This window comes from Poecilia mexicana, unplaced genomic scaffold, assembly GCF_051168715.1.
Source record: "Poecilia mexicana isolate PSO_F unplaced genomic scaffold, ASM5116871v1 scaffold_10, whole genome shotgun sequence".
Lineage (NCBI taxonomy): Eukaryota > Metazoa > Chordata > Actinopteri > Cyprinodontiformes > Poeciliidae > Poecilia > Poecilia mexicana.
In genome coordinates, this window is record NW_028263379.1 from 5627583 (window position 1) to 5654980 (window position 27398).

Below are 27398 nucleotides of genomic sequence, written 5' to 3' on the forward strand. Positions count from 1 at the left end.
ATGTAGGCAGTTCTGAAGCATAAAGTTTATTACGGTCAATAAGGTTTTCCATAATTATTTTACACTAAGAATTTTGCATATAATATCCCAAACTGGTATGCCTTTTCTAGGAAAATGATTCAGCTGAGACTCAAATATCACATCAGTGACCCAGTAAAGCATTACAAATGTATAAATGATGCGGTCTGGACACTTTAGTTTCCTCTGTATGCCCTATGCTTGAAACTTAGGTTAGTAATTATCTGACCATTTGGATGCACCCACCAAGCACTGAAAAGCAATGCCCAGATGCTCAGTAGTTTTACTTTTAAAGTTTAACTTTTTACGAGAGCTCTGGTTTCTATCATGGTAGCAGTTAATTAAATACAGTTTTACATTTACAGAAACATGTTACAGAGCGGTCCAGCTTTGTTTTGGGTTCTTCTGAGCTAGGAAGGAGGTGACTGTGGCCTGGGGGTATTACTGTGTTTCTGGTTTGACAGATGAAGAATTGTCTGTGTTTAAGTTTGATAGTGAAGGACTGAAGCGATGGGCGGCAGGCTGGGCGGTCTCTGTGGTGGAGTCTGGAAGCTTCAAATTCCCGAATTCTTCGTCATGTTTGAAGATCGATGCCTGCTGTTCAGACATAGGTTTGATGCCTGAAAACATATTTGTATCATTACAGGTGGTTTGAAAAGTGTGAAAGAAAACTTGAAGGATTTTTCTGGCACCTGATTCTGTAGCACATGGTGAGCAGGAAGCTCTCATTGGATCTGGATGGATGGCCTCCTTGTTCACACCATCTTCTGTTACCAACTGTGGATGCATATAGTAGACATGTGTAAGCTTTTATTTTGATATTTTTTGCTATATTTCCTTGTGGTGGTAATAAGTTAATGAATAGAACTGGATTTATGGCTGAATGGACATCTCTGACATCCAGTTTAATGTGGGCAGAAGTGCACATATAAGGATTTTTAATGATCCATGTTTTCTATTCTGTTTCCATGAATATAAATTTGATGCATAAGTTTAGATTTGATGCAAAATTTTTGACCCAGGTTTAAAATAGTACATACAGGCTCAAATATATACATATATTATACGTATTAGCAAGCTGCATTAAAGCTTTGGTAGCTGACAACATGATTCTAGCAGAGACAGCAGAGACAATTTTATCAGCTGATTTCCAAACCTTAAGATAAGATAAGATATTCCTTTATTAATCCCACAGTGGGGAAATTTACATTGTTACAGCAGTATAAAGGACAGAGCAGAATCAATATAAAAATCTATATATACACAGTAAAATCATGTACAGTCCGCAAATTTTCAGTTGAATCTAGATCCTGAATGTTAGCCTGTTTTATCCGGTTCAGAACCAGTTCTGGTGTGTTTGGGAGTGCTGACCTGTTGAAACCAAAAGTAAGTCAAAGTTTTACCATCTAGTTGTTGACTTGAGGTGAAATTAGAGAATCTGGATGAAATCCTCCTCATTTGTTGTTTCTTCCACTTTGTGCCAGAACAGCTACCTGTGATACAGACCCTCAGCATGATCCCATCACCACCATGCCTGACAGTTGGTACAGGCTCTGAGGTTTGAAAGCCTTGCCTTGACCCCTTGTTAATCTCCCAACAGCACCATGATTTCAAACACACCCAAACTGGTTTGGATAAGAGAGGTTAACATTAGGCAGACGATAAACTATGTTTTAATGTTAGGTATCATACCAGGATACCAAACAATTTCCATAAACTACCTGTTCTGAAAATAAAAGTGGCCAAATGTCTATTCCAGAGCCTTGTTGAAGGCAGTAAGAAGTTATATTTTTTGCAAATGTGAGGGACATTTATTCAAATATATGTGCTCAAATTTAAATGTGTAAGTAAAAATGTGACCATGTGCAAATAAAACAATTGATAGTGGTCTTACACGAGGAACGCTGGTGGTGGTCGTCTCAGACATGCTCTCATCAGTCACACTGATCTCACTCACATTATCCTCTGAGGTTTGTTTGAGGACGAGTCTCCTAGATCTTCAGAATAAAAGATAAAGTAAAACCACCACATAGTTTCCCAGAAGCCTATACTATAAGCTACAATTACCTATAATATATGACGACAACATTTGATTTTAGGAATTAGCCAGAGATGATAATCATCACATCACTCACTTTGATTTTCTTGCTTCTAAAACATGACCTTTCTTCACTGTTTGTGGCTGCAGGTGAAACAAACCCAGCAAGCTCACAGACTTCACAAGTAAGCTTTCAGTCAAGTGCAGAAGGCAATTTGAGGCAGCGCTATTGGCGACCATGTAGCGTTTCCACGGGGGTCATACCTCGCCGACTCCATTTAGTAGCCGAGGAATGACCTATTTTTGTGTGTAATTGCTGTAGAACAAGCTAAACCAACCATGTAATTGAAAGCGTGCCACTTCCACTGGGGAAGCAGGAGTGTAAACACTGGGATGTTGTAGCATGTGGGGCTGGGAGCGGGGTGCTTTGTGAAGCAAAATAAGGGAGAGAACCAGCAGAAAAACGACAATAAAACAAATCAGCTACTTAAAAACATCTCAGGTGGAAACAAAGCAGAAGAGTTGGGCTTTACTCAAACAAGCAGGATTGCATGTTAGTTGTTCACCATTTGATTGGCGTCCCGACGCCCCCTGCTGTCTGACAGAGGCCACTACATGGCTCACCCCACATTGTGTTTGACGCACTGTAAAGAATGGCAGATCATTCTTTACACAACTGAACATGTCTCGGGTTGTTTTTAACAGCCGTGGTGGTAAACCCTGAAAACTCACTTACAATATTATAGGTCTGTTTCCACCGGCCTTGTTCAACTTTTAAAGCATCACCCTACATCTAGCCTTCACTACTGCCAGCTGTCACCTGAAACTCACCGGAAACAGTAGGTGATACAGGCTGTGATGGAAATGATGGAAATGAGTGCCACCATGCAACCTCCAATGACCAGATTCCTCTCCTTCTCCTTCTCAGCCTGCTGGAGCTCCAACCATTCCAGGTCACTGAACTGACATCTCTCCCCTATGTAGCCTCGGACACAGCTGCACAACGAAGACAGACAGCAACAGTGACTGCACCATTTTTCAGTCTTACCAGCAGTTAGTTATATGCTCTATTTTTAGAATTTTTAGTTTGAATCTATGAAATCTATAAATTAATGAATAACATTTATGTTTTCCACTTATAACGGGCTAAATAACCCAAATTATTGTCGTAAAATATTTACGCAACTTTGCAAATGTTGCATATACCATATAAATAAATGCCACGTCTCCTATTTGAAGCTACATTTTTAAATCTCCATGCGGATCTCCCAAGCCCGCCTAAAATATCCAGCGTGGATTTCATGCTGCTAAAAGACTTTTTGTGGGATCATTCATATGACTGTGATTTTTTTTAACTCTGCTCTGTGTTTAGGATGCTGGTGAAGCCCAGGAATGAGTCAGTATTTCTGTCCTCCTGTCTGAGTTGAGTGATGTTCTGTCACCCAGGGATGAGTTTTAAGATTTATTATTTATTATGATTAATTATGTTTAAAATATGTCAGATTCTCTTTGCTAATAAGGACAGACACAACTCTTGTCTATCAATCAGGTAAAGTTCTTGATGGTGGACCAACAGTGACACCTGGTGCTTGTTGTCTGAAACAGCAGCTCATGTCACAATTACCATCCACAACCAAGTATTCTCTGCCTAATAGTTTAACATGCAGCAAGTTCTATGGCGCACAACATGGAGTTTTCAGTAAATTCAGAGTTTAAGCCTGTGGATTAAATGGAGAGATCTGACATGAGATGTATTTACTTGCAGGCATAGGACTTTATCTCAGGGAAGTAGACACAGACTCCGTGGTACAGACAGTAGGCGTCATGGCTGGAGGGGCATTTCTCTGCTGAGTTGCTGTTGTGGTGCTGGGTGGTCACATCCATGGGGGGTTGAGATGTTGCCTTCAGAGAAGTGCTCTCCAGTGCTAAAGGAAGTTATTTTAGTTAGCTCCATGTGTAGAGGTGCCACAACTTACTCCAACTGAACAGAAACAAAACTGAAGCTGTTATCTTTGGACCTGAAGAGGAAAGAGTCAGCAGAAAGCTTCAGTTATTACAGATAGAAACCAGTGACCAGACCTGGAATCTGGGTGTAGGATGGACTCTGACCTGAACATTCACAGCCACATTAAGACAGTTACAAAGTCGGCCTTCTGTTACCAGAACATTTCCAGGATTAGAGGACTAATATCTCAGCAAGATCTAGAGAAATTCATCCATGCGTTTATCTTTAGTCGCATTGATTACTGCAACAGCGTCTTCACAGGTCTGCCTAAAAAATTCAGTCCTTCAGCTGCAGCTGATCCAGATGCTGCTGCCATACTGACTAAAACCAGGAAGATAGAGAACTGCAAAAGTGTTGTAACACTGAGTTCCTTTAAATCAAGGCTGGAAACCCACTTGTTTATTGCTCCTTTTGTTTACAGCTTGATCATTTGTTACCATTTCTATCAGACAGTTTCAGGTTGAACTGGTTCAACCCCAGCTAGATCAAATGTAAATGCATTAATAACTGCTAGTTTTGCCAGATTTCTATTTAGAATTGTAATTTCAGCATAAAGATAACCTTACCCAGACATGTCTGTCCATCACCTGTAAAGCCTTCCTGACACAAACAGCGAGGGTTCTCAGCATCCAGCACACACCTGGCATTCACAGCACAGTGGAGCGAGTAACAGTCATTCTGGTCTGACAGAGGAACACAAATGATGCTGAAAAGGTTGCTGGAGTATAAGAATAAAAGAAATGGTCCTAAATGGCACCATTACCTGCAATCATCTTTTCTGTGAACAGAACTGGTTCAGTACCTCCATCTGAGATGAAACCAGCCTTCCTATTATCACCCACCAGTGGGATGATGCTCTCCTCATGTAATGTTTTGTTTTTCAGAGATGTTAAGTCAGAGGTTTCATCTCCAGATTCTGTATAATAATGAGAAACAAACATTTAGTTTAAACTAGAGGGTCACAAACGTATCTGAGTATAAATTCAACTACTTTACCTGCAGTAACATTTGAAGAACTGACAGACATGCAGCTTTTTCCATCAGCTGACAGGGTGAAGTGAGGCAAACAGGAGCAATGTGAGAGTCCCTGGTTGCTTTCACACTTCTGAGCACAACCTCCATTCAGGTGAAGACAAACATTTGCTCCTGAGGAGAAGTTTTAAACACATTAACTTTGTTTTCATGGTTCATCAAGACACAGAATCTGATTTTCATGTGGCGTTCAACACCCAAAATTTACATTTCAGGTGCTCTAGTGGCTTAATGATATATTAACTGACAGGAACCTTTTAGACTGTATTTACCATTGTTTATTTTGCCTACCTGGCTTAGCGAGGGGATGCACCACCACCACTGATGCCGGCTGAACCAAGCTGCCATGGATACGCTGGAGTTTCTGCCCTGTCCGCTTGTGGACGCTCCTTATCTGTTGGTGCTCCCACTCAGATATCCACAGCCTGTCCTCAAACACTGCGAGGTCAAAGGGACGTCCTAGGACAATCCAAACAGAAGACAAGAGAGGAATGAAAATGGTAAATAAGCATTTTTTTTTAAAAATTTACAATTTAATTAATGGAAAGACAAATCTATAGCTGAATAGTTTTAATTTGATCAAACTCAAGATTGTACATGAAGGGCCCTCTAGGCTCAGATGTGCTTCTCCTGGCATGTGCAAGGAGAAGAAGACAAAGATTGAACAAAACTGGTTTGTGAACTCAACAAACAATCCCAAACAATTTCTTGCAACTAAAAAATTTAATAAAAAAGATTCAACTTCAGTGCAAACCCCACAGACCCAAAATTGACACCAGTCTCAGGTTGCTGTCTTGTAAAAGCAAAAGCAAGTCATGGAACTCAGGAATAATAATAACTTTGACCTAAATTTTGACAATCACATAAACCATATTATAAAGTAAAATTTTTATCATGTACCATTCAAGAAAAGTAAAAAAAAAACAACAAAAAAACAAAACAAAGCTCTTATGACAAAATAATGCTGATGCTCTCCTCTAGGTGGAGCCAATGGTCCAATGTTCACGCTCTGCTCTCAATGCCTTCAGCAGCCACACCTGTTGCTCATCAGGTTTATTAGCGCACTGTTACAGTCACCGTGGTGTCTTGCAGTCTATAGGCTGCACACTGCAGTCTGAAGTGGCCAAATCCGATTGTTTTCCCCCTTAATGTGATCTGGCTGTCTCTGAGTGGCCACGTGGATATGTGGTCCTAAATCCGAAACGTATCTGATCTTTTCACACGTGACCTCAGTCTGTATGGCCAGGTCGTGCTCATCCGACTTGAACGTCATTGTTACTCGACAAACGTCACTATTCTGCGTCCTGATACGCGCGAGCGGGAAGAAAAACAACCGCCGTGACGGACTATAATGAGGATTATTTTGTTAATGTGCTGGCTCCCATCGGACAACAACTTTAAAATTGTAAGATTCGCTCCACCATTATCATCCACGATTACTTTTGCAAACACTGAGCACTTTTAATTTTTATGGCGGTTGGCAGAACAATGACAAGTGACGTTCTGCGCCCTGCACTGCGCATGCGGGACACTTTCAGTTCGTTTGAAGTTCTCACAGGAGATCACATACAAGGCGCACATATTTGGAAGTGTGAACGAGCTCGCCAGGAAATCTGATTTGGATCACTTCAGGCTGCAGTGTGACTGTTTACACATGAAGTGATTCCTCTGCTAGATAATTAATCTGTCTGGATATTATCTACCCAGACCGACCTGCAGGTACCAAACACTTTGCTTAGATCTCTGCGCTGTTACCTGATAAAAGCAGATTACTTTTTTAACATTCGTTAGTGCAAAGCATTAAATAGTTCAGCTTCTATCTTTTATCATGTTTCATCTTTAAAGCTTTATCATTCACCAGCTCCCTGCATGAACAGTGAAGATAAATGGATATTTATGCTCATAGTAGATGTATATGTGTTTGTATATCTGTATTATCTTTACATACTCTTAGATTTTTTTAAGTATATTCACCTTTTGTTACTCTGTTGATATGCTTTATACATCTAGACTGCCTTATACAACAAGCTATAATTTCTTTGTTTTTGCTCAGTATCTGGTAGATGACTGCAGATTTTTCCTGATAATTTTCATTGTAATTTTTCATACCACAACCTTATCTGTAACACGCATTTCTGTTTTGGTTTTATAGTTCAGTTCATTATAATGAACTGAATCATCTGTATACAGATGTCTAATTTTGTTGCATACGTGCTTCAAACAAACCTCACCTACTTGGTTCTCTATTAGGACCCGTCGATCAGAACCATCCAAAGCAGCTGTTTCTATCAGGCCCCTCTTCTGGTCGCACCAGAAGAGTCGATCATCAGTGAAGTCGATGGTCAGCCCAGTGGGAGACATGAGGCCGGTGCTGGCAATGATCACACGGCTGCTTCCCTCCAGAGTGGCGCTTTCTACCACAGGCTGAGCGCCGGTGTCTGTCCAGAATAACTTCCTCCAGAAGTAGGTGATCCAACAGGGAAAATACAGATTTCAGGTTTCATGTTAATAGAGAAGTTTTCACACTCCTTTAGCAATGGGCTTTGGGAGTTGTTTCTTTTTAGATTTGTATTAAAGGTCAAAATCAAAGTCTATAAGTCTATATCTAGTTTTTTAGTTTCTATTGTTGGGGAAAAACAAAATCAGTTTAACTCACTTCGCTTGGGGATGAACCGCAATTCCTCTTGGTTCTTCCAGCCCTTCTTTCACAACAGTTTTCCTCTTCAGTCCATCTAATGTACTGCAGTCAACAGCTGACTTGCTGCAGAGCAAAGACAATAGATACTTAATTCTCACGACTCCTAAAATGGCTCGGTGTTAAACTGTATAGCAACAACCAACTTTCTGCCAGCATTAATTTATTTTTCTCAGTAAAATTCCTACAGTTTTACCAAACACTGCTCACCTTCTATCGGTCCAGTACATCCTGTGGTGGACCCAATCGATTGCCAGTCCTTCTGGAGACTCCAAACCATCAGAGACCAGAACGTCTCTTGAGCCAGTGTTCAGGTCAACCCGCTCTATTGTCCTCTGGCTGATGCTGGCAAAGTAGACCTTGAAATTCATCCCAATTTTTGTTAAAAGAGAAATGTCATTGAGATGTAGAGAATAAACAAAGCAAGTCACTAATGACCACTAGATGGCACTGCATGCCAAGACATCTCCTAAGAGTGCAGTGGAACCTTATGTTTGCTAAGCTGTGAATAAAAACAAAATGTGCAGGAAAACGGATGAAGTTTTACACGGTGGTAGACGGGGTCAAAGTCCAGAGCTAAGATTGTTCCTCTGGGTTCCTTCACCAGAGTTTGTTCCTCCGTCCCATCTGGGTTCATTCTTCTCACATCCATCAGATTGGCCACAATTAGAAAGGCAGGAGGTCCTGAAGAAAAGAATATAGTACTTTATAATTAGATGCATGGCAGAAAAAGATGTGGGCAGTGATATGCATGCATAAGAAGAGAGCTTCTGTGTGGGCTGCTCTGACTCTGCTGCCTGCTTTGCTGCAGTGACTCACCAGTTGCAATGCAGCGTTTGCCATCTTGGTGGAGCCTGTACCCAGGAAGACATCCACACTCCCAGCGACTCGGGGTGATGGAGGAACAGAGCTGACTGCAGCCACCTCTGTCTGCTGAAGAGCAACCTGGAGATCAGCGTTAATAACACAGATCCAGATTTACACTCTGCTTCTGACAATATCTTTCCAATAATTTCATGAATTCTCTTTATAACTGCATCAGTTTTCACAATTGACAGCAATAGAAAATTTATTGGACATTGTGTTTTCTATCATTTGTCCCAGTATTCTTTTTGGTATAGTGAAAGGTTTATTAAAAAAATTAAAGACTGACCTTTTGTTTGCAACATTTTTTGAGTGAAGTCAATGCAGCCTTGAGTTGTACTTCTGGCCACAATTCATTTAAATAAATGGCTCAAAAAATACAAAAAATACAAATTACTGAGTTTGCAGACTCAAAGCTTGCTGAATGTAATTATTTGCACCTTTAACCCTCTTGTTGCAAACTTTTTTTTCTCTCCAGTGAATGCTAATTGCATCTGATATTAAACATTACCAGCTTCTACTAAGAACTAGAGGTGTGCCGATCGATCGGTCACCAATCACAATCGGGCCGATTTTCGTGAAAAAGTGCATGATCGGTGATCGGCGATCATTGGCTCTTGTTGCCGATACCGATCATCTCATTTCCAACCTGCCTGTGCAGCTGGTCTCCTCTTTCCTTCACTCTGCGCAAACGCGCAGCAACAAATCCTAAGCGATGTGGAACTATAACGCACTGAGTGAATGGGGAGGTTTGCGTGTTGCGGCAGAAAATTGAAGCAGGTCAAAATGCATCAACACAACGAAGCTAATACGACATAAAAACAATGAGATACTTGACGGAGTTTGGCTACATCGAGGCTCACTGCAGTAAAAAAGACATACGGAGGATCAGATAGCAGGTAAAGCAGCGCACAGCTACAAACACTCACCAGGATTAGCATGACGGTCAGAAAGCTAAACAAATAACCTGGAAAATTATTTAAGTCTTCGAGCTGCGATGTAAGACGCTGGTTCTGCTCTCCTGTTGAACCGCTGCTACGCTACAGGTAGTAATATTTGACAGACGGAGCTTCGCTTCTGCTCCACCTGGTAGTGACTCTCACACCGAACCTCTGCTTAAAGCTGCAGCATCTAACTTAAAAAATACATTTTACGTACGTATTAAAACTTTAGTTGTCCTAACATGAGACAGATAATCTCTAAAAAAATAATCGATCTCCTCCCTGTTCTGCATAATTACTCCGCTCAGTCAGAAACAGCCAATCAGAGCTAGCAGTAATCAGCTAGCCGCCATGCTAACAGGAAGTTTTCGTTCAGTAACTCTGGATTGTTTATTGTAATGGAACCTGTTTTTGCCTTTGAATGTTAAGTTTTATACTTGAACTTCTTGGCAATGTTGAGAGGTTTTATTTTGGCTCTTTGCATTATTTAGCCTCTTCAGAGCCTTCATATGTTATCAGTCTGTTAAAGATAGTATTATTAATAGCAGTACAATTTGCACAATGCCTGTTTTGTTTTGTTCTTGGAAAAAGTTATTAAAAACCAGTTTTTGTCTAAATTAAGTTGAATTCATGGTTCCTTTTTCCACATAATGTAACCGGTAGTGTTTATGATAATAATAATAATAATAATAATAATAATAATAATAATAATAATTATGTGATCGGTATCGGTGATCGGTATCGGTGTATCGGCCCTCATGGGTGATCGGTATCGGTATCGGGAGGACAAAACCTGATCGGCACATCCCTACTAAGAACTACACTCTTTGGAGTGGAGATTTTATTTTTACTAACCTTGATCTGCAAAAATAAAGTCACAGTTAAGATTTATGAGGAAATAATTTTCTACAAGATTTCCTTCAGGGTGCGGAGCTTGATATAAAGCTGATAACAGGAAGTCTTAATGAAGTGCAGTAAATTTGATTTAATCTTTTTTACCTTTCAGTCTTTACCAGTCATGAAAAGTGCTGATTTAAAGATGTTTGCAGCCTTTCAGAAATCACAGAGAGGCTTCTGGTTTGATAATGCTCACTTTGTTTTAAAATAGTAAAGGTGTGTTTCACAGCCACTCAGTGGCCGACTTCACTTCTGCTTCTGGCATGAATAATTAATAATTGCTCACAGCAGGAAGACAAGAAGACCAGAAGTTTGTTTCTGTTCTGTCTAAATGAGATTGGCCAGCTTTTTGGTTTCTTGTTTTAAGATTTGAGGCTCAGCTGTGATGAGGCTTGTTGGTTTCAGCAAAGAGTCAAATCGTTAAAAAGAGCAAAATGATCAAAAGGCCCCTGTGGATCATATAAAAAATGTTTTTGTTTTTCAATACATTCTCCTGAGTTACTTTAACAAGCTGATTATTCAAGCAATCAGCTTGTTAAAAGAAACAGGAAAGAAATATGAGGTAAAACAAAGGAGAAATAAAGAGGAAGCTGAAATAATCCCAAGCGCTAATATAGAATCAACTGGACCTCTTATGTCTTCAAAATGTTTCACCTCCGATCCAAAAAGCTTCTGTTCTGAAAATGGTTAGAAGTAAAAGTATTATATGTTGTCAGAACAATCACAGTAATGGGACCATGTGTCACTTAGGACACTGAGAAATAGTCCCATCTGTTATCAGCTCAGTGTTTGGGTCGTTGTCTGATGATCTGAATGTTCCCCTGAAGATGCCTTGTGATTTGTTTTGGTAACAAGATTTGAAATGTTGTAAAGCCGCCTGGGAAGACGAGTTAGAGCTGCAGAGTAGGTGTTGGAAACATGAAATCTGAAGTCGCTTCTTTTGGTCTTGTTTATTCATGTTTACCATTAATGTCTCCTTTCATCCCTCTAAGCCTCCTGTCTTCTCTGTCCCAAATATTCACATTGTTATCAAGTCTCTTGTTTTTAAGCTGTAACTGAACTTCTGATTCTTTTGCTCTTCTGTGTTGGACCGTCTGTTTGTATATGTACCAGTTAAATGCCTGTTACTTCCAACCATGTTAAGAACTGAACAAGTATTCTGGTTGAGAGAAAAATTTCTTCAATGTCCGCTTTAATCTACTGACGCATTTAGAATCGACCCTGATGAACGCCAAACTTCATATAAATATTTACTTCTTTTTATTAAGCTTAAATCTTAAGTTGTTTTTTAAAATGATGTTTACTAATTTATGGCTAATTACTTTTCAAAACTGTGAGCCTTTTATGAAACTAACTACGGTAATCCATGACCCAACAATGTTTTCTAAAGTGAGGGCCGCCAGGGGGCGCTAGAGAGGCCTCATAAATTGGGGGAAGATGAAAAGGGGAAAAAAGTAGATAAAACATTGAAGCTTACACATTGTTTTATCATACATGTTTAATTATATATTTTTAAATCGAATCTGTATTTAAATCATTATTATAAAATATAAAGTTAAAATAAATTGTCCATTTTTCTGTTTTCCTCCTCAGGCTAATGAAACAAACGTGAAACGGACAAAGTTTCTGGCATGAAAACGACCAAAGAAACAGCAGGAGCCCTGCTGTGGAGCAAAATACCTAAAAACTCATGGGAAACTAATATCAGGAGGGATGAGGTAGCATTTATGCTAAATGAATATAATAATTATGGAATAGCGAATAAAGTACAAAAAAGCTTCTAAAAGTTGATGTTTTTATAGCTTATTTTGTTGCATTGCCTGTAGGTTTGCACAGGAGGTCCTCACCTAGAAGCCAGTGCTGTTTGGGAACCCCCGACCCACACGTCACCTGCTGGGTAAGTTCTTCAACAAATACTTGTCATAGATTACTGGACCTAAAGTTTCTAAACTGGACCTGATCGGTGTCATATTGTCAGTACCGGTGCAAGTGTGCCCATCCTCCTGTAGAACGGATCCCTCAGGACAAACGCACACGGCCCCATGTTCTGTTGCTATGCAACCATCTCCACACTTCATGATGCCACCACATGGTGTTATTTCTGTAAAAGCAATTTAATAACAAACAGCTCAGATTAGCATCAGAACAGGTTTGGAATAAATATGCAGAGGTTTAAAATGTTGCATGTTTAAGATTTTTCAGCCTATTTTAGGGCCTCGCTGGTGGAAGATGAGCTGGATGGACGTCAAGCTCCTTAGGCCCCGCTGTGGTGAAATCCCTTTATGAAATCAGGTCTAAGCCCATTAAAATAGTAGAAAGTGTGAGAAGCTCACACACAGAGTGATGTAATGTTAGCTCACAAGAGAACGAGTGAAAGTGGGTGAGAGATGTCGAGGCAGGCTGCGATTCTGTTGTGGAAAGTTAAATTCCTGCTGAAAATTGTTTCTGTGGCAAATGCTCTTGACATTTTGGAGGGTTAGATTTAGGATGTGGTAAACTGCTGTACTGTTTTTGAAAGTTTGAATTTTGCATAAAACCAACATGATGAAGCTGCATTGTTGTGCTTCCTCCTTGTAATCTCTGCTCTCATCTCTATTGTCTAACATGTTGCTTGATCACATGTTTCTTCTCCACTGGACCTTGGCAAAGGTTGTCCACTAAATGCCTTCAACAGACAAAGCTGCTGACAAGATATGTTCCTTACTGCAAATGTCACCTCACTGTCTAATCCCATTGTGCCTGGGAACCTCTCCTATTGTGCAGCGAGATTAGGGAAGAAGAGATTAGGAGTAGAGTCGGACCGATTTAGCACACAGGCAGTTTTATCTGCTAATACTGGCCCATCACACGGTAACACTGCCTGTTTCTGTTGTCTGCTTTGCTCTGGTTTGTAAAACTTTGCATGGTTCATTCTCAGCTCCATCTGCAGCACAGACAGCATTGGTTGCTATGCCAGCTTTTACATTTTCATCTAAGAATGGATGCATCACATTCCAGTGATGACATTTTTGCAAAAGTCTTCACCCTTTTGCAGATTCTTTTTGTTTTTGCTTTTTTGTCACACTTTCATCTTTCTGATCATCAAACTACTTTTAATATCAGATTATTTCAAATGATAACATCATTTATTAAGGCAATATCTATCCAAACCATGTTAGCACTGTGTAAAAAAATAAAGAACTGTCACCAAGCATTTGCAACAACTGGCAATGAATCTTTTATTTTACTATGGGGGAATTTCAGGCCATTCCTCTCTCCTTATCTGTTTTAATTCAGCAACATTGAAAAGTTTTCTAACATTAAGATATTTCCTAAGCTTTAAAAGTCTGTTTAAGCTCATATCACAGCTTCAGAAGTCTGAACTTTGACTAGGCCACTAGAAACCTGTGTTTTTCTTTTTTTTTTTTCAAAAGTGGACTGTTCCTTATAATTACTCAGGTCATCCTTTCAAATTTTAAGTTTGGACATTTAGTGTGACTAAGCAAATTGTGAGTGAGCAAATCTTTTTTTATTTACATACATATTTTCTGTAGCCAAATGTTTTATTTGTGTTCTGAATGAAACTGTGAATATAAAATGATGTGTATGTTTGTTCGGTACCTTGGCACGTCCTCCCGTCTGGCAGGAGGGTGTATCCTTTGGGGCAGGTGCAGAAATATGAGCCTGGGATGTTTTCACAGCCAAGAGAGCAGCCGTGGTTCCAGTGGGCACATTCATTCACATCTGTGCCACAAAAAGACAAGATTATTATTTCAGTCATACAGCATCTGCAATTTCTTTTCATGCATTGATTGTAAACATTAAAGATTTTTGGTTTTATGAGCATTTGACTTTCAGAATAGATAAATCAGATGTAAACTGAATATTTGTAGCAACAGCCATGATGGGTCTGTTGTTGAACATTGAGTTACCTTCACAGTGAGTGCCATGGTTACTGAGAGCAAAGCCTTCAGAGCACTGGCAAACCCCAAGCTCCTCTAAACGGGAACACACATTCACACAGCTTCCACTTTGGTCATTGCAGCCTGTTTGATGAAATGACATTTATCACTGAAGCTTATTTACTTATTTAAATGTGGAGAAACTAAAAAAGAAGATTACATAAATGAAGCAACCTGGAAATGGTGAGGAAGTATCTGCCATTGGCTGGATGAGGGGATGGACCACCTTTATGTCCACTGGAGGTTTGACCATCGGTTTATCATTAACATCCACCGGTCGTCCTCCGGTGTATTTGTTTATTTTTCTTATAACACCGGCTGCAGCATCAGTGTAATAAACGTTCTCCAGAAAAACAGATATTCCAAGTGACTGAGACCTGAAAGAATATGTTAACATGATATTATTAAAGATTAGCATCATTGCAGATTTACCAAGAAGAACTGATCAGACAGGAGGCTTGTTTACTGAAGTGGCAGGTCGATGATGTGCAGTGAATTCCCACTGTAATCACAGGAAGCAATGAGTCGCTCTCCTTGGAGACCGAGCTGAACCCAGAACAACCGCTTGTCTTCTTGGTCGACCGACAGAACCTCAAGTTGCTCCTCCAGCTTTAAAACCGTCATTTTCATTTGACCTGAGAGATCAGATCGCTGGATTTCTGATCCACCAGACAGCCAAAACAAAAACCTGAAAACATTTTGGAATTTGTTCATATATATTCTGAAATATTTTTCATCTAACTTTATCACATGATTATGCCAAGTTTATTTTTTATTTTTCACACAAATCATACTGGAGAAATCTGACTCCTGTCGAAACATTTACTAATTATTTCTGTGCCAACAAAAATCATGGTTTCTTTGTAACTGGATCATTTACCTGTGGGTGGGATCAACATTTATAAAGCTTGGTTGAGACAAATGTCTTAAAATTGTCCTCTCATTTTTTCCATTTAAATCCATTTTCTTGATTTGACCCTTCCACCTGCTCGTCCAGAATACTCCGTTCCCAACCCAGTCCACTGTGAGCCCAGAGATGTGTTTGTCAGATGAATACAGTTTCTGCAAAATAAACATTAATTTAAACACCTGTAATCAAAATCCTCTGACAGTACATGATTTGGGAAATCTTCAAACTGGTATGACACTGGTGCATTACACAAAGTGAACAGACCAATAAAGAAAGAGGATGAACTCCAGATTTTTCAAACTTGGTCACTGTTGTCCAACTGGACACATTAGAACTGGTTTTGCAATGGATAAAGCTTCTGGAAGAATCTGACTGCAACACTACTGCAAGTTTGGTGAGAAAAGTGGTAAAATATTAAGATATAATAATTCCAGTAATAACTGAAAGTCTGTGGTTTCTCTCCAACCCGCAGAGGGATAATTATCCAGACTTTGAAGGGGATGGCTGTTCATTTCTGAGTCTGGATGTAGAGAAATAAAACTTGTACTAAACCTCTAAAATTGTCAAACTTTGTAGACTTCATCTTAAATACTCACACAAAGCAAAGGATCCGCTCCAGATTTCTAAGTATTAGTAAAATGCTCTGGAGCATTTTTGCATAATCACCTGTCTGTGTGCTCCTTGCACCGATGCTTTGTAGATGATGCCGGTGCGCCTGTCTGCCCAGTAAAGACTCTCTTCTCTGAAATTAAAGTCGAGAAGGATGGAGCTTCCTGTTCCAGCAGCAAGCCGTCTGTGGTTCTTTCCATCCAGGCTCATCCGATGGATTGATTTGCCATGACCAAACAGGAGGAAAGGCTGAGAGGCTTAAAGAAACCAAAGAGACAAATCTTTGCAGATGCTTTTAAAAATTTCTTTCCAAGCGTCTTAAGATGTACAATAATACTCCAGTTGAAGCATCGTACTACATGAAAATATCTGTGGTTTTAGTATCTAATGAGAGTAAAATGATTTTTGTGCAAGCAAATAGTTCTTAACTGCCTAAAGTTGCTTTCTTGTCCTCATGTTTTCACCCACAAAGAGGAAGTTTCTATACTTCATAGTCGCTCTTTGTCACACTGCTGTTAACTTGTCAAATTATTAAAATGTCTTTTCAGCTGCTTCTGGATAAAACATCATCCCTTAGCAACGAGCAGCTCTTTCTCTGAACCTTGAATGAACCGCAGTGCAGTCGCACTTTATGGCTGCTTTAGATAACAGTGACCTGAGTTCCTTTCCAAAACTCTGCAGATCTACTTAAATAAAAAATAAAAAACATGTCAAAATGCCGTCTTTATTTAAATATCCGCTGTCAGAAAGTCTTCGTTTGTAACGGTGTCATGTGCGTCCATAGACACTGCTGCTAACTCAGTGGAATGATGACAACAATGAGTTTCACCAGACAAACAACATACCAGAACGTCTGGTCCCAGTCATCACTGGGACCAGTGTTCACTGGTTCATCTTGATGAATTCAGAAGTTCACAAGATGCACCAAAGGATTTTTGATTCAGATAAGAAATGCTGTGATACTTTATTGGACATAGTTCGGTTTTGCAGCGTAGCAGGAGGATTTAAGTTTACAAAAATATTGTGGTGATTTTTTTTTCATTATTCATTTCCCACGTTCATCAGCCAAAGGAAACATGCATTCATACTTGTTTATTTTAAAATTATTGGTGTTGAAAATTATTTTATATTTTGAACTTTTAAAAAAATAATACTTTTAGTAACTTTAAGTCTCTATATTATGTCTCTACATAACATATGTAAAGTTTTTATAATTAATATTATATACAAATTAACTCCCACTATTTACTCATGAGATGAGTAAAATAGTTTCAATCATTTTTGTACTGTAGTAGCATCATCTGATGGATGAAAACCTGTAGTTTGTATATTCAGAGGAAAAAAAAACTGAATATAAATTATTTGTTTTTGACAAAATCTTTACTAGCATTTAAAACTTTTTTTAAATGCATATATTTTTATGACGGTTTGTGATAAATAGTGTGTGCTGGTAAACTAAAGTGGACCATTTGGGTTTCAGCATCTGTAAACATGTGGCTCTGCCAACAACTCAGGCTGAATCCACCCACAGGACAGTCTGCTGTCTGACTGAACATTTGGTGAAGTTCACTGGATCTTCATCATGTTTCAGAAGGTGACGGCCCTTTCTGTTATCTTTATACTATTTTTATGTAGACAAATTATTTTTAGAAGCATCTGTTTCCTAATATTACATGCTGCCATCAGAAATCTGGTGGAAAAGTACTTTTTTATTCACAATAGCACAATACTCTGTAATCTCGGTAATGTTTCATATCTCAGCAAGATCTAAAATAATTATTCTGTTTTGTCAAATACATGTGTTTATGTTCATTAGGTAGGCACTTCATTATTCTAAAGTAAAATCCACATTTCTTGTGCAGTTATTAAATTAATTTTTGAAGAATGATGAAAGAAATGAGAATAATTTGAGCTTGTCTGGAGCTGTTTCAGGTGAAATGCACCCAGCAGTTCCTTTAGAGTCAGGTTTATGTCATAAACTCACGCGTGCAGCTGCTGTTTCTTCCCGATCCTGAAAGGCGTCCATCCCAACACGCTGCGCCGAGCGCCAAGTTTCCAGTGCTTAGCACCAAAAAGAAGACCAGTGCTGTTTTAATCATTGCAGCCAGCATAATCCTGTGTTCTGTTCCTGATGCACCTGCTCACTTTGATTCAGGCATTTCCACTGTCATCACTGGCACACAAGAATTCCCAAAACCTGAGCAAAGTTTTCTTCTGTGTTCTTGGCATCCTTGTTCGAGGCTGAAACCAAGAGGGAGCGTTGCCTACCAGCAGATGTCCTGCTGGGGGATGCAGGACCCCTCTGAGAAGACTGCAGGCTTCTCAGGAAGAACAGCAACACTCTGACTGCAGCTTTACACTTAGAAAAAAAAAAAACGTGTGTGGGTCCAGCTCTCTCCCCACCTTCAGGCTTCTGACTGCGTCTCTTTTGGAAGCAAAGCTTGAAATTCCTGACACTCCAGTGGCAGATTTTGCACATCTAGTCCAGCATTGTAGCAAGATTTGCTCTAAACTGATCTGAAAAAAGGTCCCAGCAACGTATTGCTCTCCTTCCCCACCCACAGGTCTGATCCTTGTTAAACGGAGATGGATGTTTTTGAGGAAAAATAGGGGAAATGGGCCTTATTTACTCGGCTGTGGGAATCCTAAGAATTGTCATACTTAACTCCAGAGCAAAATGAATGTTTTGTTTTTCAGTGTGTGAAACCAACATACAGTAAATGTGCATTTAACATTTTACACAAGCTAAAACACAGCGAGCACTTTGTTTTGGGTTGGTGTGTGAATGAAAAGTCAGCTTGTCTCCTGTGGAGGTTCATCTGGCTCCCAGCAGGAATCGACAGAATGACTCATTTCTAGAGAACGCTGTCCCAGTTGAACAGATTATCCTTAAATTGTTTGTCACCGGCTGGGGACCACGGCCTCTATTCATGCTCTCCATGACTGGGATATTGTTAGAACCAGCATCACCACTGGTAACCTTGTAGAGGAGCAGAAGATTTACGCTGCTGAGAAAGTTGTCTTGTCTCCAGTCTGCAGGTCACTGACCTTTGTTCACCGTTTCACCCCAGACGGATAATAAAAATGTTAATGCTGGTAATCAGACACCAAAATGAGTCGCCGGTTTAGTCAGAGTTATGCATGAGTTTGAATCAGCAGGTAGAGGATATATGTTGATAAGCAATAAGCTTTATACTCCATAAACAAATACTTCGGACGGTAGAAAAGTGAGATTTTGAGCAAAATAAGTAAAACGGAGGATCTTTTTACAAACAGAACCAATTGAAGAATAAATGCTGTTCTTGCAGGATATTATGGAATCATCATTTCATCTGAAGTCCTTCCAGTTTTACTTCAGATCTTTACAGATTTTTATTACTCAGTTATTTATTTTCTTCAAAAATCTTGACCTGGTTGTTGAAAATGTTCCTATTTAGTAACTCATTCATTCAGTTGTGTTGTATTTAATATTAAGGACTAAATGAACAGAGGTTCCCAAACCTTCCAGCTTAAAACAAGCATTAAAACAAACTTGTGACATTGGCTACTCGATTAAACTATGATGTAAGTTCATAGTTTCATCATAAAACCAAAAATCTCAAGTCAAAATGTTGTTTTAAAACAGTAACTGAAAGGTTTTAGATGTGTTTTCTCTAAATGCTCCTCTGAGTTTATAAAATTATTTTAGAATATTTTTCTATGGGAATACCATGCAAGTAAGTCATATAATAGTTCTTACATTCAAAGCAAACATTTATTTACAAGTGAAAATATAATGTGGCAACATTCATCAAACGATTCACATACTGTGTTCTATCAAACACACGAACAGTACTGTACTTCTGTTTAGAAAGGCAACGATCTGCTGGATCCTTACAGCAACTATGATGTATTGGAGAATATTATGGGTCTTCTCTGAGACCCACTATATTCCAACCTTATGGTTTTGGCATCGAAGACAACATCACTATTCCCTGATAAATGTATAATCCCAGATGTCTGCATGATTTCTGTATGAAGTATAAGGCTCAGAAACAGGATAAAGGGGGTTGTTGTGATCCATTTCACACTTTTCTAAAAGGTTAAAGAGGAACAATTCTCAGTACATCACAATCATCCTTTATACACCATTAATAAAAAAAGACATGTATAATTTCTTAGTCATTTTCTTCAGAACATTGAAAGGCAGATGCATGAGCATGGAGTTAAATTATTGGCAATGTATGTTGACATCAGCAGAGATACTCAGAGCGAGAGCTGTCGCTCTTGTAGGTCATCTGAGAGTCGATGCTTGACCGGGAGCACAACAACAGACGCTCAGATTCATTCGTTGGTCTTCTTGCCCAGAGTTCAGTTGGGTGCGAGTTCAGAGTTCTTTGTTTCATTGAGATTGTCTCAAATTTGACATAGCTTTCTTTTTCCAGCTCATTTGTATCCAAAGACGTGTTGCTTCCCTTGCAATAAAGGGCAAGAATTTTGTAGATGAGCAGAGCAATTAGAGGCAAAACCAAAATGCAGGCGATACTGCTTACGATAAAGAAAAGTATGTTCTGCCCGCCGTCTTCTGTGTAGAAGTCAATGCAAGGATCTTTTCCAGTGGTGCTACCTTTTGCTACAAGGCAAACTGAGTACCTCATTCCAGGAGACAGTCCGTCAAGAAGCACTTTTCCACTCCCAGCTTTGGTCTCCATCGTCCTCTTACTGTCATCCTCCCCATATGGTGAATACACAACAGTCAGTGGGGCATCATTTAGCAATCCACCTGCAGTCCAGAGCAGCACTGCACTGTCAGCCGTCTGCTCTACAATCTCCAGGTCTTTGAGACCTCTTGAGCTGTCGGTTTTCTTGCTTTTCTCATCCGCTGCTAATTTTTTGCCTCCTTGCTGGTTTTTGGCCTCTTTGAGCGAACCTTTCTGAGAACTGTTGCCAGAGATTGGCTTGGGTGGCTTTTGGGCAGCAGAAGGTGTTGTTAGTGATCCAGGAAGGGCTGTTGGTGTAGTGAGTGGTGATTTAGAAATGTCAATCGGAGGAGTGATCGCTGTGCCTTGGCTGGTTGGTCCAGTTCCGACGCTGGGTCGTACTGGGGGAGCAGTGGTGCTCATGGTACCAGCCACCGTTAAAGAAATGGTTGCTATCGCATCACCAGCAACATTCTTTGCTTTGCAGCTGTAGTTCCCAGCATCTTTATGTTCGATTCCATGCAAGCTCATGATGGACCAGTTAATGCCTTCCCCAGGTGACTCCTGAACTGAATGGTGGAGCAAAACGAAAGCAGTCATTAAAAGTTTGGAGTTACTGAAGTCTTCCACCCACCTTTTACTAATCACAAATGTAATTTATATTTTCTCAAAAAAGGCATTTTCTTTTACCTGTGTTGTTGACTGGAGAGCCGTCTGACTTGGTCCAATAAAGAGCTGGAGTCGGAGATCCTGAGGCATCACATCGCAACAGGACATTGCTGCCTAACGGCGAAGTAATCTTGGTTGCAGAGGTCATCACTGATGGTTTCACACAATTCTCAAGTTCAGCACGCTGAAAAAGGACACCGGCTAGATTATCCGGCGTGGCACAGGTCAAAAATAAATCCATCAAGATCACTGGGGTGTCAGCCATTTTGGAAATCTCAATCAGCTTGGAGATTTTACAGTCACAGAACCAAGGATTGTCCTGAAGGCCTGGGAATGAAAAGACATGAGAGATTTGAATTATTTACTATTATTTTATATAAAACTTGTTGTGGTATTACTTGTGGTAATGTTGTTGAAAATGCCCAATACTGAACATTTGGCTCCAGTGGAAGTCAGTGAGGGACTCTCAAATAATTAGCACTTTGAGAAGATGCATTGGGTATCAGCACTTTGCATTCAGCAACAAGATATTAAACATTGCAGTTTGGAAAACTATGTTTATATTAGTCTTAGTATTTAATTAAAGAACCTCCATAAGTACGACAGTAAACACCCGTGTTCCAGCGCACGGCTTTCAACAGATTAATTTGACTTAAGAGTCGCAAAGCACCTGTAAGCTGCCGCTGGCCTTCCTACAGTTTGTGGGAACACAGTTTCCATTGGCTTTGCTGATAGAATAAACATCATCAGGTCACTTACAGTAAACACTGCCTAATCCCTGTCAAAAGTTCAAAATAAAGCTTTATACAATAAATCATTTTAGGCCCTGTTGGGTTCTATGCTAACATTATAACAAGCAAAAATTTAAGTTTTGGACAATATTGTGATTGGCCCAAATAATAATCTATGCCTTAATAAATTCTGCTGTTTGTATTTTACAGTGAGTTATCAGTAAAATGATTTTAAAAATAGAAAAAATATTAATTTTAAATTATAATATTAAAACAAAAGTCATCTAAGGTACCTTGAAACTAGAGATACAACTTGGCCAATTACTAGAATTGTGTGATTTTCAGTTTGAACTGTATTTTTTTTTTACATTATTCTGATGCTTTTCTGTTTTTTTTTCAGGTTGGAACAAAAAGCCACACTGAAGAGGAGAACAGGAAGGTTGCAGCTGAGTTGAGGTAAAGGTTTACATTCTGTTAAAAACAAACACTGTGGTTTCAGTCACTGCAACAATATGATGTGTATTAATTTGATCCTTTCATATTGTAAAGCCTCGTTTTATAGCACACACACAGAGTGACGATGTGTCTGCAATCCATTCCAGCAGGTCAATGTTTAAAAATGATGTGGATATTAGAAATTAGCTACAAAACTCTAAACAGTACATCTTTACGACTCCATTGCTTTTGCAGTTTGGTTCGCATATTTATGTCATGTTTTGTCTTCTGCTGGTCTAAGCTAATATTTTATGCAGAGTTAGCAAAATAGAACATCCAATATTAAAAGAACAAAATATTTGTAGCAACAATTATTTGGGCTCAAGAAAGACTTTGCTTTGCTACACCCAAAATACAGTTCGGGTTTTATGTTTTACTTACACTATAAAACCAAATCAGTTATCTAAAAGTTTAGCATTCACTGTTACAGAGATCCTCTTGATTGATCTGTTCAGGTAAAAGGTTTTTCAGTTATTTTATGTTTCCACATTGTTCTCTCGATATTCATTCAATTTTCTTTTATTCAATATGTTTTAGCAATACAATTAGATTTGTTGACCTGATTAAATTGTGCTTACATTAATCAATGACAGAACAAACCAAATCAGTGACTAACATCAATTACTTAACAGGGAAGTATTATGTATTTTTTTCAGCACAGTCAAGTAACAATCAAGAAAATGCTTAAAAAATATTTTTGATATAAAAATATATCAAAAGTAACTTAAAAGAATTGCTATGTCTGACGGCTTAAAATTGGTCTCTGTCTCTTTAAGAGGCTTCTACTCTTTCCAGCACTCCCCCTTCAGCACATCATCACAACAATGCTTCTCATTGATGTCGTTTACAAACGTTCTTAGGAGTGTTGTAGTTTGTATGTTAAGCTCAGCAGATGTGCGGTTCCACCAGGTGATTGCTAATTGCTGCTGCCGCTAGTCTGCAGGAGCTGCAGCCAAATCACCACATTTCCTCACAGTTGAGCAGAATATAAAAAAATTACTTTAAATCATTGATAAGAGAAAGAAATGAAGGCTGCACAATATTTTGCAGCTATAATATCATCACAATATCAGTGTGTGCAATATTAATATTGGAAAGGACTTTTTGGAGTCTAATACTTGTTGGCGAATATATTCATGTGTGATAAACTTTTCATGTTTCATACTAATATAATATTTTACCAGAGTCTGAATGCAGCAAATGCTCACACCAGACATTGATGGAATTAGCCACAAGGTTAAAGGTCACAGAAAGATGGAAGCACATGTGAGAAAGAGAGGAAAAAATAAAATGGGCCTGACAATATTTACCAATATTATTAGCATAATATGGTTTTCTAATATTCAAAGTTCAGAGAATTCAATCAGTCATATTCATTCCCTTCTTTCTGTTAATCTTCTTATTGCCTTTAATTGTCTAACCAAACGTCTGTAGTCCAACCGTAAACCTTATAAAGATGCATGACCACATTCTGCTCCTGTTCGTGTGGAAAACATGTTTGTGTTTGTTTATGTGTGGCTGCAGTAGAAAGACAACAGAGTCAAAATGAATTCCCAAGCTGAACACTTTTTATGAATAATTCTAAACTGGATTCATGTTAAACAGGCTCATCAAAGATCATAGTCTCTGAATTTGGAACAGTTGTACTACTTACAGGTTTTATAATAAATGCTGAATAATAACACTCAAAACCTTTTTTAGGTGATTATTCTGCAACAAATTAGGACAATAAGGTAAAGCACATCAAATGTCAGGTTTTGCACTACTTAGGCTAAGCTAATTAGAGAGTGACCTGATGTTCACCACCCCTCATCACAAATTCCTGAGGTAATGGACGACAACCCCAAAAGTGTCCTGACTTGGCCCTATTATCCTGTAAAACCAAGCTGGACTGAACTACTTCCACTCACCTAGCACGACTTTTTGAGAGGCATTAGAAGAGATGGGCACACCATTGAAGGGTGGCCAGATATCCATAAGGTCAGAGGGCAGGGTAGTTAGTTTGTTGCTGGACAGATCCAAATAGGTGATGTTGACTAGATAGGGGATGGCTTCAGGAGCAACACTGGTGAGTCTGTTGTTGTGGAGATCCAGCGTCTTCAGCCTTGGCATCTCCTTGAGGGAGTCCCAAGGGAAAACGGAAATCATATTCCCATCCAGCCTCAGCTCATGGAGCACTTTCAGGTTGTAAAAACTTCCCGTATCCACTGATGTGATGGAGTTGTAGGTAATCCAGAGGTATCGCAGCTCCACCAGATAGTAAAAAGCTTCGGTTGGGATTCGCCGCACTGCGGTTTTCTCTACACGGAGCTTGACGGTGTCCACAGGGACGTTGACGGGGATGTCAGACATGTCCGGGTCGTTACAGAGAACAGATCTGAAAGACAAATATTAATTGGTTGACCTGATTTAGACATATCATATCATATGAAGTAATTTTTTATTTGGTAAGTTACAAAATAGGTGAATTACTAATTGTTGTATAAGGTGCTTTGGAGTCCTCTGACTTGATAATACACAATGCAGAAGTTTAGCTTTTCACTGAGAAAAAATACACTAGTCTGGGCCTTTGAATGAATTGACTTCATCTTTTCATCCACAGAGGATGAAAAGATGTCAGACATTCACATGGTGTCTGACATATTTTCTTTACCTGCTTTAGGTCAGGTATGATTACAAGAATGACTTCTGTTTGCTTAAGGCTAGAATAATGACACATTGACATTTTTTTAAAGAATTGTCAGTTCCTTTCTTCAAATTCTGAAGTTTACATACATTAAGAATACTTTCACATTGAGTCCTCAGTGGCTACTGTCTAGTAACTTTTAGAGGCGTCCTTTCTCCAACAAATCTGAATAAGAGGCTGAATTTCCTCATCAGTAATCAGTCATTCGGCTCTGAAGCGGTTTGGTAATAAGTGGTTAATTCATTCAGGTGTGTTGGTGAAGAGACTGAACTTGGGCAGTCCAGCATTAAACACTATAGAAAAGTCCGGATGAAGAGTTCATGACCTTTTAAGCTTCTAATGGTTTAATTCTCAACATTTAAGTTAAATGAAGGCACACATGTGGTTATATTTTAAAGCAATACATAAAACACACTGCTTTGTTGTGTGACATAATACAATCTGCTACTGTTCAGGTGTTTTTTATGTCAGATTTGCAAACAGACACTCAAGCTAGAGACCTTGTGAAGACGCTGAAGTTGGTAAGAGAGCACAATTTATCCAAAGTGACATTAGTCCTGTAGCATGTGGGCTGAAAACCCACTCCACAGGGCCATTGCTTCAAGAAAAACATAATAAGCCACATTGCACTTTCTAAGTTCACTCTTCTTATCCTGATTTTGAAAACATATTCAGTGGTCTGATAAAACTAAAATTAAAGTGTTTCCTCATTGCGACCTTTGGGGCATTTGGAGGAGAAAGTTGAAACCTGTGTGCCTGAGAACTCCTGCTGTAGGATCAATGGTGCACCTGAGGTAAAAACATTCTGCAGACACACTGAAACCAGAGAAGATGTTAAAGGTTAGGCATGAATGAGTCTTCCAATGATCCTAACCATGTCGCCATTAGCTCCAAAGTGGCTTAATGACAACGGTCAAGGCTTTGAAGCAGTCAAAAAGTCCTGATCTCAATAGCATAGAAAACTGGTGGACAGAGCTGAAAAAGTGTGTGTGAGTAAGGCAGCTTACAAGCCAAACTCAGTCCTGTACAGAGGAATGGACTAAACTGTGCAGCAAACTACTGTGAGAAGCTGGTAGAGCGATAAAACGATAAAACCTTTGACCTAAGCAGTTCTGTTGAAAGGTAATTGTAGAAAAAAATTAAGAATTATATGTAGCTGTCTGGATCTGAAGAAAGTAAAAAAAAGAAAACAGCTCCCATAGTAGCACAACAGCATGCGTAGGGCCCATAATCCAAGCACAAGAGCTGTTGCTAATGCTATTTTCTCAGTTTCCTGCAGTTTTGGGGCTTTTTTACAGACTGAACTGTCGCCTTCAGATGTTTCTTAGAAAGTCTAATCAGACTGAAAGCCGGGCTTCCTCACTTATAAAGGGATTAGCACGATGCCATGAACATAACAACATTAAGTTAATACAGGTTAGAAGGCTTAGGGGGAAATCCTCTGCAATGTGAGTATTTCATATAAATTGTATTGTGAAACTCTCTGGGTGCCTGTGTACTTAAGTTGCTTTTAAAATGCCAAGGTCAACATTTACATCCAGTCTGGGTCATGCACCAGAACACACCAGTAGGCATAAGAACTATTCATTCTGTATTGCATGCAAAGTTATGATCCCCGATTGCCCTAACAGAACTATTTTCTATTAAAATTAGATTTTCTATATGTATTACAGTTTAGGGGTAAACAATCTTCCATTTAAAGAAAGGTGCATTTTTGTGTACACTCAGTAAAGCTCTTGTTACCTGGTTCCTGTTCCGTCCACCCGTCCATGAAAGACACAGGTACACTGCGAGGGACAAAAGGACAGAGCCATACTGAGACAGCATAGGAATACATGCAGACAGAGCAGTCGATGCATGGCGTCACCCTATGCTCCCAAAACGCTCACATCGAGGAGATATCAGGAAAAAAGACATCCGGATTCACTGGAAGCCAGAAGAATTCCCAGAAAACGTGAGAAAAAAGAAATAAAACGAAGAACCCGTCAAAATCCGTAAGAGACAGCGGCACCCAGGCTGAGGATCTCGGCTCGGTACAGGTGACCTGCGAGATTGACCAGTGGGTTGGGATGGAGGGGGGATTAGAGAAGGATTTGGTAGGTGTGACGGGGTCACGCAGGCTCAGCAGCAGGAGACACTGCTTGTTTCAACATGCCGCCTGCTCTCCACAGTGGCTCGCCCCGTTCAA

The 27398-nt window shown here is 39.4% G+C and overlaps 2 protein-coding genes across 2 annotated transcripts; both read right to left on the minus strand.

Annotated features, from left to right (window-relative positions):
* Positions 1-428: 428 nt before the first annotated feature.
* Positions 429-18638, minus strand: egf (epidermal growth factor). Its single transcript, XM_015006562.2, is given in 23 exon segments — positions 429-471; positions 473-638; positions 711-795; positions 1913-2015; positions 2888-3052; positions 3816-3981; positions 4628-4744; positions 4825-4977; positions 5058-5207; positions 5385-5552; positions 7325-7548; positions 7750-7854; positions 7999-8147; positions 8336-8472; positions 8608-8733; positions 12472-12591; positions 14091-14213; positions 14402-14515; positions 14606-14808; positions 14898-15119; positions 15312-15493; positions 16008-16207; positions 17935-18638. Coding segments are annotated over 23 exon segments (3348 nt in total). The 5' UTR covers positions 18062-18638.
* Positions 18639-19682: 1044 nt separating this feature from the next.
* lrit3a (info leucine-rich repeat, immunoglobulin-like and transmembrane domains 3a) lies at positions 19683-27093 on the minus strand. The gene is made up of 4 exons (XM_015006568.2): positions 26954-27093; positions 24435-24901; positions 21320-21625; positions 19683-21198 (listed from the first exon to the last, which is right to left on the minus strand). Exons 1-4 carry the CDS (start codon positions 27067-27069, stop codon positions 20183-20185), a joined length of 1905 nt encoding a protein of 634 aa, XP_014862054.2. The 5' UTR covers positions 27070-27093; the 3' UTR covers positions 19683-20182.
* Positions 27094-27398: the final 305 nt, after the last annotated feature.